Source organism: Nematolebias whitei, chromosome 22 (genome assembly GCF_014905685.2).
Source record: "Nematolebias whitei isolate Nwh7 chromosome 22, NemWhi1, whole genome shotgun sequence".
Classification (NCBI taxonomy): Eukaryota; Metazoa; Chordata; class Actinopteri; order Cyprinodontiformes; family Rivulidae; genus Nematolebias; species Nematolebias whitei.
In genome coordinates, this window is record NC_056519.1 from 14033511 (window position 1) to 14049717 (window position 16207).

A 16207-nucleotide genomic window follows, 5' to 3' on the forward strand; every position below is an offset into this window, starting at 1 on the left:
TAAATGCAAATTTAAATATATCAAATCCACCGGGCCTTCAAAGCTTAGATATAAAACCATCAGCAAGTTGTTGTCACAAAACATTTTTTGAATATACATTTAACATAGTTTGAACAGTTTTTACAGAATAATATGAACATGTAGATTTGAGGGTGTATTCTGGTTTGCATTTGCAAAGTCAAACCATTAAATGTTTAAACAGGTGAGGAAATGATAAAATAAAGAAGAAAAAAAAGGCTAATAGTATTTGGAAATTTGATTGCATTCAGCATCAATTATAAATGCTATTAAACTAATTATAAACAATGTTAATATTAATGGAGGGGTACTGTATGTCAGTCAAGTTCAGATCAATGTCGATATTAAATGCACAATTTAAGGGGATAAAAATCAAGTTTACTGATAGAATTTCAGGAAGTTGCACACATTTCTGTATTTTTTTTTCTTTTCCCAAAGCTACATTGGAATACATGTCCAAATCTTATAAATGTATATTTTTAAATTAAAATAATAATGACACGTTTAAACTGCCACATTGTTGCATGGAGCATCTCTCCTGCTTGGCAAAACTTCCCTGAATGTTAGGCTTTGGAGAAGGATGACCATGGTGGACGGTTGCCCATCTTGTGATTCATTTGCATGCTATTGGCAAGATGAGTTGGATTGGTAGCTCCTGCTTCTTCCTTCACCACTGAGCGTATACTTTTTGGCAGCATTTTCCATTTTTTCTAGTTCAGTAGCAAAAACTTGGCTTGTTCTTTTGTTTGTGAGTGCATGAGAGGATAATGTACCTGCATTATCTGATGCAGGATTTTAAGATGGACAGTGAGTAGAATCTTGCAGAATATACACATAAGCAATGAGTATTTATGACATATTTTAAATGCTATGTGAAAAATGTGTTAAAAGTCGGTGCCTGAACCACAAAAACAGTTCCTCCTTACTGTTAGTTTAAACGCCATTATAATGTGGATAAGATAACGTAGTTTTGAAACGAACATTCGCAACAATCTACAAGAGTTATTAGCATGTTAGCTGGTGAAATAGGCTCAGTTATTGAACTAACACCAGCTTGTCAGGCTCTCAATGTTACTTTTTAAATAAGGGTGGCGGAGTAGTAGTAATATTCTGTGCAACAAATACAATTTAGAACTATAAAAAAAAGGTGTAAAAGTTCAATTTGCCACTTGTAGAGCTGATAAAGGTTGAATGAATGAATAAAGGAAGACAACAGCCTTTTTCTTCTAATGTCATTTAAAAGTGAAGTTTACCTAATTTTTATGAAACACACAGGCTAGGTGGGCTAAACATTAGTGCAGGAAACTTCAGCTCCTGAAGTGAACAGCACATAACTAAAGCACATCATAATTAAATTCAAACAGTTAGTCTTAATCTTAAATAACACTGTAAATAAATGTTCTTTCGGCTGCTCCCTTCTAGAGGGGTTGTTCTACAACGGGTGAGCTCGCAGAGTGAACTTACATGAGAACTTAGCAATTGTTTAATGCCGAATGCTCTTCCTGACACAACCTGGGCTCGAACCAGCAGCCCCAGGATTACAGGGCACTTAACCACTGATCTACCACAACACCACTGTAAATAAATGTTAAAAATATAAAGACTAATCACAAATTGGGTTAAAATACTGTCCGGAGTGCTGGGAACAGCTGACACAAATCACCAAAGTTCATGCTCAATAATCCAGGTATAAAATCCAACAATGTCCAGTTAGGTCATCTGGACGGTTTCTTTTTTTGTTGTTGTTGTGCTGAGACGTTTCATCCTTTATCCAAAGGACTTCTTCAATCTGAGAAGCCACCAAACAAAACTGGTTCCCACAAACACCACTTTGGCATGACTGTATCAAAGGAGTTGATGGGGAGAGGGTGGGCCCCAGAGGCCATCTTAGCACCAGCGAACTGTTTTTTTCCCATTATGGAGTATGCTTTTTGTTGGAACCAGCTTTGTTTGGTGGCTTCTCAGATTGAGGAAGTCCTTTGGATGAAGGACAAATGTCTAGGCATAAAAAAAAGAAAAAGAAACCGTCCAGCTGACACAAATGACTGTTTATTTGTTTGATTAGATGCACTTTTCTTATTCATCTGTGCATAAAAAATATAACTAAACAAATTGAAGATTAATATGTAATAACAGTTAGTCAGCAGTAATAATGGCATTTGCTTTTCTTGTCATATACAAATATATAATCATGTTTTACCTTTTATACGCCCGTCAAAGACAGATTTGTTGTGGTATAGTCTCCGTCTGTCCGTAAACTTTCTCTTGTCTCGCCCATAACGTCTGATCCACTAAAGATAATTTAACAAAACTTTAAACACATTCATTCAACCTTTATTTATACAGGTTAATCTCAATGAGCCTCATCCCTTATCGCTAGACAGAGTGCCACATACTTTTCATCACCCTAACTCCAAGGTTGGGGTCACAATTCAAGGTCAAATATTATACAATGTCTTCGTTTATCTGGGCAGTGTCTATAAACTGCTATTACAATATAATTTGTCAACTAGCGTGTAATGTGCTGTTTGCAGTTGTAACGCCATGAGACCGTGGTATATTTCAGGTTATCATGCTGTTAAAATCTCATATCAACCTGGTTTATCTGCTCCATTGCTGACTGGTTGTACCAACAAGAGATGGCATACATAACAGATCTGATTAGTACAAGTGATACTTTTGTATTTCTAAATGGTATTACTTATACTAAAAAGAACAAATCATGGAATGATCGTTTTATCAGAAGTATTTGTTTTTGCAAAAAAAAAAAAAGCCTTCTTTCACAAAGCTCCATAGTATTCTGGATCAGTTTCATTAGTAAAGCATCATCCCATCAGACATTGCTGTATTTAGGGGAACATCAGAGTCTCGTCTCTAAATTAAATCCACAACATTGCACACAATTTGTAGATTGAAGCTCTCTTGAGGCAGCAAATGTTGTTTTAGCTGACATTGTGTTTAATACCCTTATTAATGACACGGATGTTCACGTCAGCCCTGACACCTGCTGTACGCTTCTAGTTGAGCATGATTGAGGTAGATCATTTTTAAATTACTGCAGACAATTTTACTTTGAAAAGCAGTTTAGTTTTGCTTCATTGGTGGATCAGTTCAGGCCACTTTAACGAGGAGCTAAGGGAATAAATCTTGTTGTTGTTTTGTAAAATGATTTATAGTTTAAACTTTAACTGGTGGGATTCTCAGTGGTCTACGTTTGAGAAGTCTCTATCTTTCTTGTGCTGTTTTACTCTCTGCCCCAATGCTCTGAAACCATTTAATGTTCGTGCATAGACGTTCTGTTGTTAGGCACGCAATAGTAAACACTGACAGTTTGTCTAAGACTCCCAGAGCTTTTAGTTATAAAATATAAACATGTCCTCTTTGTCTGAGACGCATGAATACAGCAGTGATTTTTTTCCCCCCTCTCCAAAAGAGTGGTTAAACACAATCAGCTGAATGCAACACTGGGGTCTTCTACTGTACACTCCCTCCCCTCATCAGAAATTACGACGTTCTCCTGAGTCATGATTTCACTCTTGATGTTCCAGAAGTTGAAAACGCTTCCAGCAGTCGCAGCCACACATTTGCAGCTCAGAGCCTGCAGCCCTGCGACACTGTACAATCCTGTATGCACCATGCCTCTGCAGTAGTCAAAAACCATTCCTGATCTTTAGCTGGTAATTTAGAACGAAGGGAATTCACCCCAAATAGAACAAAACTCCCCCTGAGGATAGTGAGTGCCAACTGTTGTGATTGGGTTACGACTGAGACACAGCAGCGAGTCTCTATCTGTAACCTCACTGCAGCTGTATAATCTCACTTTATGGATGATGTGTGCCGAGTTTGTCTGGTTGGAGTAATTAAATGTAGCCGATGTTGTCATTTTATCTGTAAAATTAGGCTGAATACAGCTTTGTAGTCGAATAATTAGACTTGTCGTAGTATTTTTTTCATTTAGTCATCCGCACAGAGAAGCCTGGTCTTTGATTGGTTAAAAATGAATCACGCTTGTCACCTGCTGCCAAAAGGCAAATGCAGACGATAATATTTTTGCCCGTGACTGTTGATGAGTGTGTTTCTGTCATGTTAGCATAATATCTCGTGAACCAGTGGGTGAATTTTAACGAAACTCAAATACCGGTAATTGGCTGTATCTCAGCAACTGAACAACCATTGGAGTCAGCCCATTCAAGAGGCTCCTAATAGACCGTAGCCAACACTAAGGGTGCATTCACACCAGCCCTGTTTAGTCCGCTTTAATCGAACTCTAGCTCGTTTTCCTAGAAAGTCCGGTTTGTTTAGGGAGGTGTGAACGTGCCTTCGAACTCTGTCACGGAACAAAAAGGCAAACTCTGGCCCGGGCTAAAACCTAGGTCTCGGTCCGGTAAAAGTGAACTCCAGCGTGGTTCGAGTGCAGTGTGAATGTAAACAGACCGAGCCCCGCTCCGCAGGACAAACAAACACGCATTTCTCTTACCTTATATGGAGCCGTCAGCTGCCTTGTGTGGAAAAACAATATTCTCCATGGTCTTCTGTCTCATCTTCTGCTCATGCTAAGTACATTTTTGAAAATGACAAAATATAACTCCTAAAACTGCTAAAACTTGATGCCACTTCGTTTTTATTTTTATTTACAGAAGAAGTGTTTTCAGAGGTTTTTGTGTCGTTTCTTTCAGTAGTTTTTGGTGCAGCGCCCCCACAGGCGAGCGGGGGAACAGGTTAACTCGACTGCACAGTGCAGTGTGAATGCAAACGCACCAGCTCAAATGTAAATAAAATGTCATGAATATTGGTCCCGAACCAAACCGAGTCTACCGGACTATCTGGTGTGAAAATGACCTAAAGTGACTAATTCAGTCCATTTAATAAATACTGAGCTAAAAGTTGATATGGAAGAACCTGAACGCCTTTCACTACCCCCCACCCCCTCCTCGCTGTGCTCTTTTTTTGAAATTTATTTCAAGCCCTACGATGCCACCCAAACGTTCTGCACCTTCTAAAGTGTCAGGTAGAGAACACAAGCACCAGAGAAAGATGCTTACCATAAAAGAGAAAGTGGAACTTCTCGACATGTTAAAGGAAGGGAGAACCCATGCGGCTGTTGGCTGCCATTACGGGATCAACGCTGAGGACTGGGCAGCTCAGTTCCTGTCTCATGACTGTACCTCCTGCGTCCATATGGCTCTTCATACCCTCCGTACCCTCTTTCCATCCCCGTCCACACACCTCCAGGAGAGCGTCCGGGGGGTGCCTTCTCCCGTCAAGCCCGCAGTGCTTGTGGGGCTTGGCTGCCATTGGAGACCTTCCTCCATGCTGCCCATGCTCTTTCGCTTGCCTCCCTGGGACCAATGGAAGAGACCTGTCCAGCGGGGGAAGGAGGGCGGAGGTCTCCATGCAGGCAACGTGTCGGCGCTCTGGGCGTGCCCCCACCGTCACTGTTGGACCTCGCCGCCTTGAGCTTTTACCCAGTGCAATGCTCGCTATATTAAGAAGGATGATATATAGGGATATATGTATATAAATACTAAAATAAATATAACGTTCCTACTTTGCGGATTTTCACCTATCGCGGGGGTGTCTGGAACGTAACCCGCACGATAAGTGAGACTACTGTATGCAGTCCATTAAGGAATGGTGGGGCTTTAATTTTTGAATGGTTTGAGTTGCAGTTAAGCAGCAATGCACAGCATTTCATTACGAACAATGATCTGCTTCAGTTACTAACTACTTGTCCATTTTATTTTTAATCCTTGTTTCTGTCACTTTCAAGCTTGTGCACATTGTAAAGGCAAGATTTCTAAAAGATGCACTAGTGGTACCTTTTGTCTGCTTCTCCACTCCTTGTGTCTAATTGGCATACAGTGCTGACATTTACACTCTTTTCCCGCAGTGACATGGTTGCCTTTCCACAGCCTATTAGTGAGAAATCATTTTCCCCTCTTCTCCTCGGTTTGTTCTTTACTTTTTTTTGTGGGAGTTGTTCTGTTGTCATTTTGTTGATCAGAATCTTAATGAAACGTTTGCAGGAGTAGATTTTAGATTGTGAAAGCAAAATAATTAACATTTAGGATTTGTCAGTTAATGTGAAAGAAGCATTTAAACCAAAGAAACAGTTTCATACTAGAAAGAAAGTGTTAAATCCTTCCTTCATATCATCACAACTGAATTGGTAGAGATGAAATGGGGATGAGGGATTTCCACTGGGAATATGTGAGATTTAACATTTTGCTGACTCTACTGGTGAAAGAAAACAAGAAGGAAGTGACCCAATAAGACAAGAGACTGAAAACCTATTAAGGTTATAAAGTCCAACAAAGGTCAATACAAAAAAATATATATATTTGATAGATTTGATGTGACTAGAGTCGATTAAAAAAAAGGAACAAAAGATTCCTTCAACTAAAAGCTTTTTTTATTTTTTTTATTTTTTTAGTTTCTCCCACAAAATCTATCTTGACCTTAACGGAGCCATAAACTTCTATGCATCCTAACAACCTTTTGTCCTCACTTGTCTTTTCTTAACATCTATCTGCTCAGCTGTGCACCACACCTGGCAGCTCTGAACAACTATGGAGTCATTAAAAATGAATGGAAACCATTAAGAAGAAGAGTAAATGAGGAATTAATCTGAGCCTGTGTGCTCATTTTGAGGACTGTTTGTACGACAGATAATCATGACGCTCGGGGAGGAAAGTGGTGGGGCCGGAGGTGGCGAACACACCGGTATTATCATTCCTAGCTGTATTTCTCCTGTAAGAGCTTGTTTATTTCCCAACAATATTGTCAGTTGTAGACATTATATTTTAAACATTCCCCAGCAAGAAAAGCACCTGTCACTCTGGGTATTTGTTTATTTGCTTTAAAAGCAACAAAAAAGCTCAACCTTCTTTTGAGAAAAGCAAATACATTCCATTTCTTGGTATTTTCCTCTTAGTGAAAGAAGTTGTATTTCTGTTTTTGAAGATGGAATGTGCATGTGGTGCGTGTAAAGCTTTAAATTTTAATTTATTTTTTACATTTCACCAATTTAAGTATCCAAACGGCAACGGAATAACAAAAAGGATCATGTTAGATGATTTAAAGATCACTTAAATGTGACCATATGTATTTTTGTGTGTGTTTAAAGTGGTTACATCCCTGACAAGCCACCATTCTGGCTCAAAAACTGTAAAAATAAGAGACATGACATGGCCAGTTATTTGAAAGGAAAGCTGAAAAGCATGACATCAGTCCACCAGTATAGTAAAGCTTGTGTGATCAAATCAACATATGTGCGAAACAACACAAGCCAGATCTGTACACGACCAAGGTAAACTCCCATCTGCCCAGGGAGCCACCAGAGCAGCCGGCAGGAGCAGATCTTAAATGGATAAGACCATATTGGGCACAGGTGTGTCTTTTTAATAATCACCTGGTCTTCCTTCAGATCAAAGCAAAACAGACAAAGCCCTAGTGGTGGGGTAGTCATAAAAAATATACATTAATGGCATGTTTTTCAGAGAAATGCCTTTACAGCAGATACGTTTAACCACAAACTTTTGAAATAATGTGATTTAACCTTATCCTGATGCATGCTCAATAATCCAGGTAGAAAAATCCAAAAAAGTTCCATCTGGTCCTCTGGACATTGATGATTTAACCTTATTTTTGTAAAGTGACTAACGTTCTCCCTCCATTTTTTTTTTCTGCTTCTCCCCGCAATCTTCCTCCTGCTGACCCTTCTCCCCGATTCCTCCACCATGGCACCTCCATCTGTATTCAGGAGAAGAACAAGGACAAAGATAAACGATTCCGCCCTCTCTATGACATCCCCTACATGTTTGAGGCCCGTGAGTTCCTAAGGAAGAAGCTCATCGGTAAAAAGGTAAGAACCACTGATGGATCTTAAAAGCCACCATTTTTCCGCTCTGTGCGCGTCCCATTATGTGAATCGGTATGATTTACTCTAATCACCTTCCTTGAATTAAGGAATACTTCTGCATGGGGATGTGTAAACACTCCACGCACCTCTCCCTGTTTCTTTTGGTAGACAATTGCATTTTGGAGCTGAATATCTATTTCCCTCTGCGCCTCAGTTTGAATACTAAGTACTCATTCAAGGTACCCCAGGGCTTGGTGTTAGCCCGGATTCACCCTTTAAACAAGCAGTGTTGATTTCCCCCTCTTATGTCTATTGATCTACTGGGTTTGTACACCTGGGGGCCGTCTATGATTTACTCTCTTCTGACCCAGTAGAACCCAGCACCGTTAAACGGTGCTCAAGACGCACAGCAGGACTTCAACATTGCATCTTACTTTGTTTTGAATTTTAATGGATCAACGGATGAATGCAAGTTGATTAATTTAACTGCATTATGCTGGGAAAAAAACACATCTAAATTTGATCTAAAATAAGTAAAAATATTATGAAAACCTCACAGTAAGAATATAGCAAATAAGTATTGGTGCGATTTTCTTTTGAACAAACTTTTCTGGAAATGGGAAGCATTTCGGCACAGTAGGTTGAGTTTCGACAATCTCTTTAGTGTCATTTTTGCATCTTCCAGTCTCAGTAACGGCGTGTTATTTTATTTTTATTTTGTTTTGAATTCTGCCAGATTCAGAGGGTCACGTTGTAATGGGACCATAATGGAATAAGTTGCTCTAATTTACATAGAAATACAAAGTGCAGATGATGGAAAAGTGCCAAAACAGTAGAACTACTTAAAATCACACCAGCAACACAAATAAAAACCTCATTTATTCCGTTCTGTTTTGCAAGTAAGATTTTGTGATTCAAAGTTTGAACATATCAAGCTTTAACCCCTTCATTTGGACTGAACATACCAGACTGCTGTTCAGATAACTGAAGTCCATAACACCTATGGTAGATGCAGCAACCGATTCACAAATCCACTTTCATAACTGTACAGCTGGGTAGAAACAAACACAAAAATGCACCACAGCCTGTTAAAACCAAAACATGCGCCCACTCAAAGTCAAAAAGCCAACAGTGTTCCTTCTGGCGCTCTGTATGGGAGTGAGATTCAAATCCCCGTCCTAGTCTCTTATCACAGTCATTTTAATTGTCCTCATTAATGTCTTTTTAATGACAAAAATATCAGCCTTAAGCTGGCTTTCGACAAGTGATGCGGAAGCAATGATTGTGCTGTATGTCTGTGATGTTTGTGTTTAGACGTAATGAGTGTGTGTGGAATGAAAATGGAGACACTGTAGCCTTGCTTAGGTGTGAAAAGACTTGCCAATAGTCTGACAATGTGTTTGTAGGCCTCGCGCCATAACATCTAATGAGTGTTAAATACTTGTTAGTTACGTTTTACGCCCATCTTAAAATGTAACGGCTTGTATGTGCATAGTGTGTGGATCTGCATTTTAATGTAGACTTAACATACAGCTGATCATGCATATAAACTCCCTTCACGTACAATTAGTGGTTCAAAGACTTGCAGATGGAGTTGCTTCTTTATATAGTCATTAGATTCAGATATTCATGCATGTACCGTAAGCTCTTGGTATCTGATGCATTACCTCCAGTTTATGCAGACTGGTGTCTCAGTATTTCTGTTTGAAATGTGAACCCGTGTTGTACGTAAGCCTCAGGCAAATCATTGTTTGTTCTGTTTATTGAAGAGGAAGTGCATGGTTGTTTGCATTGTAAGCAAATAGTTCTTTAAATTTTCTGAGTCAATTTGCCAAGTCTGTTTTCACCGGTGTGAGTTGGGGTGCATTTACACCAGCCCTGTTTAGTTTGCTTTAATCGAACTCTACTCCGTTTGGCTAGAAAGTCCGGTTTGTTTGGAGAGGTGTGAATTCGCAGTCGAACTCGGATGTGGATCAAAAAAGTGAACTCTGGTCCACCTAAATACCTAGGTCTCTATTCGGTTGAAGTGAACTCTAGCGTGGTTCGAATGCAGTGTGAATGCAAGCGGACTGGAGACCGCTCCAAAAGCAGGAAGTGGACTACAGCGCAGGACATTTTGTGTAATACAACCAAAACAAACGTACATTTCTTGTACCTCATATGGAGCCACCTTGTGTGAAAAACAACATTCTCCATGGTCTTCTGCCTCATCTTCCACTCATGCCGAGTCCATTATTGAAAAATGTTTGTTTGGCACATGAGCCACAAACAAAACAGAAATCCTAAAACCACTACAATTCGACGCCACTCCATTTTTGTTTTTATTTCCAGAAGAAGTGTCGTCTTCAGAGGTTTTTGTGTCGTTTCCTTCAGTAGTTCTTGGTGCAGCGCCCCCACAGGCGAGGTGGGGAACAGGTTGGCTCGATGGACTCAAAGCAGTGTGAATGTGAACCGCACCAGCTGAAAATGTAAACAAATGTTCCGAATTTTGGTCCCCAATCGAGCCGAGTCTACCGGACTATCAGGTGTGAAAACGACCTTAGTGACACTCTTTGCATGTTATATTGAAATTTATTTGGAATAACCCAGTCATATTGAAATCAAGTAAAGTAAAAAGTAAAGTTCTATGTGTTGCCATCATTGTATGTTCCCATACAATGGTGAAATTCTCTGCATTTAACCCATCACACCTGAGATACACCCAGATCGAGCAGTGGGCAGCTATGCAAGCACCAGGGGAGCAATTGGGGATTAGGCGTCTTGCTCAGGGACACCACGACGTGGAAATGGCTGGGGAGTTGAACCGCAACTTTGTGGTCCCAGGTTGGCTGCCCTTCCTCTACCCCGTTTCAGCCCCTGAAATCAAGGTGGTTTTGAAGATAATTTTATCTTAATGCAACAGAGCACAAAACAAACTTTCACCCTTTTAAGTATAATTGAAATTTATCCTTCCTGCTTCCATTGGGTCAGAATAACTCCAAAGACCTTAGGGGCCATTTTGACCCAAGGACAACAGGAGGGATATACAGCACGTAATTCTTTTAAAACTCACTTCATACCAGGGCTATTCCAGCCACTTCTGACCCGCGAGTGACTTCAGTCCAGCCCACCAATGAGTTCATAAAAAAAATAAAAAGTTTTTTGGGTTCTGTGGTTTGGGTTTGGTTTTTGGGTTCTGTTTATTGCATTTATGATTCAATGCAATAAAACAAATTTAAAAGGGAACAGATCATTGTAATACTTATTGCTGGATGTCCAGCCCCTGAGCTGCTGGCTTCCAGAAACTGCGCCCACTGAGCAGTTGTGTTGAATACCCAAGTTAAATCGTCATTGTTGTAGCAACACTCATTCACTTTTTTAAGTATTTTTTCAAAATCTCATTACATTATCTTTGTCAATACATACTGCCTGAAAATTTTGAACACAAAATATATCTGAAAAATCAAAGCACACGCTATCAAAGAGATTTAATCATATCAAGTACACAAGATATTATAGGTTAAAAATTCTAGTTTAGTGTTGGAAAAATACTTTTCAAATGGTGTTTATTCTTTTACATATTTAATAATCCACTCTGCACATGGTTCAATTTTCCATCTCGTGCAACGAGTGAATAAACTACCCCTGTCTCCTCTTATGTGTCAAACAACAAATATTTTAGGAGACAGAACAACCAAATACCATAACTATAATCTTCTAAGTCAAAGTAAGAGATTATTTTATGTGATGGTTGGGTTCAGAAAGCACACAACTTTATTACAACTTATTTTTTCATGATACTACTTTTGTTTCTTCTTTAAGAAAATAAAACTATACACTCTGTGTTGTAATCTAGTAGGAAAAAACATTTTATTATAAGTGAATATAGTACTTTTTTAAATACATCTTTGATGAGTCAGAAAAGCTTTTTCAAGTATGACACAATCTAAATTGTTGAAGTCTTGTGCACAGAACTGTATATATAAAATATACCAATACTTTGCACCTCATTTAGTTAATATTGACCCTTAATCGTCTAAATGTGCACTTAATGCCTCTAAAGCAAGTTAGGTTGGAGTAAAGGGCTTCTCCAGCAGCACAGCTTCCTCCCTTCTCATGCTGCAAAATCAATAGCAGAAGAGATTTGGAAAGTTGCTTCACTCCCATTTCTTTATCGTTGCCAAGATACAAGGCTAGAACTCGGAGGTAAATCTTCTGTCGCCATGTATCATTTTTGAAAATAATTACAGAAGCCTAAAAAAGCAGCAGGCTTTAGCTGCCTTGGCAACAAGACTGATTTAGTTCAGATAAACTAACAGGATCTGTATTGGTGAATGTTTGTGTGTTCAGAACTTAACCACCAAATCTGTTTTAATAATCTGCACTACCTTGACCTAGTTAGGTTGTCAGATTGAATGCAGGTATACGCTCTAGTGTACACATGCATGTTGCACTTCAGCAAGGATAGGAGTTTAGTCGACCCACTTAACTGTACTGTCATTTTGTGTCAGAGCCAAAAGCTCTGTGGAGACAGATTTAGAGCAGTAAGCATTAGTGGATCAGTTATTTATATTTAAGATGGCTCCCCTTTTTTCATATAGGATGCTAACACAAACAATTTTTTTTTACCTTGGATGCATAACTTCATACATAAAAATTTTCTGGTTTTGACCTTTTTTGAGGAGAAGAAGAAATGTTACTTTCTGTAACATTCTTTTACATGATGCCTCTTATGCAAAGTTGTGCAATGTATGAAACGAGGTGAAACTGGGGGGTTTACAGGTGCTGGTCATAAAATTAGATATCACGAAAAAGTTGATTTATTTCAGTAATTCCATGCAAAAAGTGAAACCTGTATATAATATTCATTCATTGCACACATACTGATATATTTCAAATGTTCATTTCTTTTAATGTTGATGATTATAACTGACAACTAATGAAAATGCTAAATTCAGTATATCAGAAAATTAGAATATTACATAAGAACAATAAAAAAAAAAGGATTTTTAGACATGTTGGCCAACTGAAAAGTATGAACATGAAAAGTATGAGCATGTACAGCACTCAGTACTTAGTTGGGGCTCCTTTTGCCTGGATTACTGCAACAATGTGGCGTTGCATGGAGTCGATCAGTCTGTGGCACTACTCAGGTGTTATGAAAGCCCATGTTGCTCTGATATTGCCTTCAGCTCTTCTGAATTGTTGGGTCTGGTGTATCACATCTTCCTCTTCACAATATCCCATCGATTTTCTATGAGGTTAAGGTCAGGCGAGTTTGCTGGCCAATTAAGAAAAGGGATACCATGGTCCTTAAACCAAATACTGGTAACTTTGGCATTGTGTGCAGATAGTCCTGTTGGAAAATGAAATCTGCATCTCCATAAAGTTGGTCAGCAGCAGGAAGTGCTCTAAAACTTCCTGGTAGACGGCTGCGTTGACCTTGGACCTCGGAAAACACAGTGGACCAACACCAGCAGATGACATGGCACCCCAAACCATCACTGACCGTGGAAACTTGACACTGGACCTCAAACAATGTGCATTCTGTGCCCCTCCTCTCTTCCTCCAGACTCTGGGACCTTGATTTCCAAAGGAAATGCAACATTTACTTTAATCAGAGAACATAACTTTGGACCACTCAACAGCAGTCCAGTCCTTTTTGTCTTTAGCCCAGGCGAGACATTTCTGACACTCTCTTGTTCAAGTGGCTTGACATAAGGAATGTGACAGCTGAAACTCTCGTCTTGCATACGTCTGTACGTGGTGATTCTTGAAGCTCTGACTCCAGCTGCATTCCACTCTTTGTGAATCTCCCCCACATTTTGGAATGGGTTTTGTTTCATAATCCTGTCCAGGGTGTGGTTACCCCCATTGCTTGTACACTTTTTTCCTACCATATTGTTTCCTTCCCTTTGCCTCTCTATTATTGTGCTTGGACACAGAGCTCTGTGAACAGCCAGCTTCTTTAGCAATGGCCTTTTGTGTGTTGCCCTCCTTGTGCAAGGTGTCAGTGGTTGTCTTTTAGACAACTGTCAAGTCAGCAGTCTTCCCCATGATTGTGTAGCCTACAGAACTAGACTGAGACCATTTAAAGGTCTTTGCAAGTGTTTTGAGTTAATTAGCTGATTAGAGTGTGGCACCAGGTGTCTTCAATATTGAACCTTTTCACAATATTCTAATTTTCTGAGATACTGAATTTGGGGTTTTCATTAGTTGTCAGTTAAAATCATCAACATTAAAAGAAATGAACATTTGAAATATATCGGTCTGTGTGTAATGATTGAATATAATATACAAGTTTCACTTTTTGAATGGAATTACTGAAATAAACTTTTTCTTGATATTCTAATTTCATGACCAGCACCTGTAGGTTGATCTATCACTACAACAGAAGTCGTCATAGAGATGAGTTGGTGTGGAGTGATGCATTCGGCTCTCCACTCAAACAAACACTGCTTTTGTTCTGTTTGCATGTGATGCTGGCTTCATGACAAATATTTAATTCAATTCAAAAACACTTTATTAATCCCAAAGGGAAATTAAATGTTGTTGTAACTCATCATCCTTGTTTCATTAAAGAGTTGTTATAGATGCTGATGGCTGTGGGCAGGAAGGATCTCTTGTAGCGGTCTGTCTTGCAACAGATCTGAAGAAGCCTCTGACTGAAGACGCTGTTGTTGTATGACAGTCTGATGAAGAGGATGCTGAGGGTTGTCTATAATGTTCTTCATTTTATGAAGAATCCTTCTTTGTACAATCATCTCCAAAGTTTCTAGAGGAGGCCCCAGAACTGAGCCAGCCTTCTTTGTGAGCTTGTTTATCATTTTTGAAGTCACTTGCTCTGGCGCTGCTACTTCAGCAGATGATGGCAGAAGAGATAACACTGTACAACAGAATTGTAGAAGATATGCAGTATCTTGGTGCAAACACTGATGGACTTGAGTTTCCTCAAGAAGTACAGTCTGCTCTGTCCCTTCTTATAGACGGCTTTACTGTTGCAACTCCAGTCCATTATGTTGTCCAGGTGAACCCCAAGGTATTTATACTTCTCCACCACCTCCACTTCTTCTCCCATGATGGAAATAGGGTTGGACCTGTTCCTGTTTTTCCTGAAATCTACAATCATCTCCTTTGTTTTGTTCACATTCAAGATGAGATGATTGTTTCCACGCCATGCCACAAAGCGGTCCACCAGTTCCCTGTACTCAGCTTCTTGTTCATCTCTGATACACCCGACCACTGCAGAGTCATCAGAATATTTCTGCAAATGACAGGAGTCCGTTTTATACTGGAAATCTGAGGTGTACAGAGTGAAAAGGAATGGTGAGAGTGCTATTGCTATTCCACCTTCTAAGATGTGAACATTTTGCACTAGATTCAGCTAGTGTAAAATTGTAACTTAATTTTCCTAAATTGGAGATGTTCTATTACTATCCACCCATTAAACCTGAGATTTTTCATCTCCCCAAGAAAACGTACTTTTGATCACATCACATTTAACATTCATTAAAAATAATTTTTAGTTATTTTCTTGCTAAAGAATGTAGATTTGATAGTTCTCAAAGGCAGAAAAGAAATAATGCATTACCTGGAATGATCTTAGATATAAAGATCTTCACAGCCACTCAAGTAACTGAATCTCTTTGATCAGGTTCACTTTGATAGAACTTAAATATTTTTGATTTTTGTTAAAATGACTGTGAGATGTGAGCATTTTATGATCACATTGGGTCATTAAAATAAAGTTTGAGTATGTTTTAAGACATTTCACATTTTCAGGAACCGTTTAAATTACTTATCTTGATGTTCAAAAGCCTCTTTTTGCATTATCCTTTAACAAGAAGGGGGAAAAAAAAATGTAGAGAAATTTCCCCTTTTTTCTCCCTGTCACTCTTAGTTTGTCTCTCAGGCTTTCTCATATACATCCCCATCTCTGTTGAAATGGCAGAGCTTGTATGGTGACATAATCCCAAAAAGCTTGATTTGGCTAACTTTATAAGTAGTGCTTCTTGTGCGCCTGGGTCTCGGCTTCATCAGAGAAAAGTCAAATGGAAATGTTGCATTAAGCCACTTATCAGGGTTGAGCACATTCGGATAATCCCGCATGCTCAAAGTGGCTCCTGTTATGCAGCTGCTTGTGTAGCACTGTTAGCCGTGGAGTTTTTGCCTCTTATTGGTGAGCGTGAATGTCTTGTGCGCAGTGTGATATTCGATATGGTTTATGCGTTTGAGAGTTGGAGCTTTTTTATTTATTTATTTTTTTGCTGAGAGCTTGGGTTTTGTGTTCTAGCAGATGCAAAGCAGGTAGACCCAAGATTCATCATGTTCCATAGTTTAAAACCCAAC

General features: G+C 39.2%; 1 protein-coding gene across 1 annotated transcript in view; it reads left to right on the top strand.

Moving 5' to 3' along the window:
- The window catches only part of snd1 (staphylococcal nuclease and tudor domain containing 1), a 205072-nt gene that overhangs the window by 38361 nt on the left and 150504 nt on the right, over positions 1–16207 (top strand). Inside the window, exon 11 of the mRNA XM_037696080.1 lies at positions 7781–7882. Within this exon, the coding sequence (XP_037552008.1) occupies positions 7781–7882 (102 nt within the window). The remainder of the gene's footprint in view (positions 1–7780; positions 7883–16207) is intronic.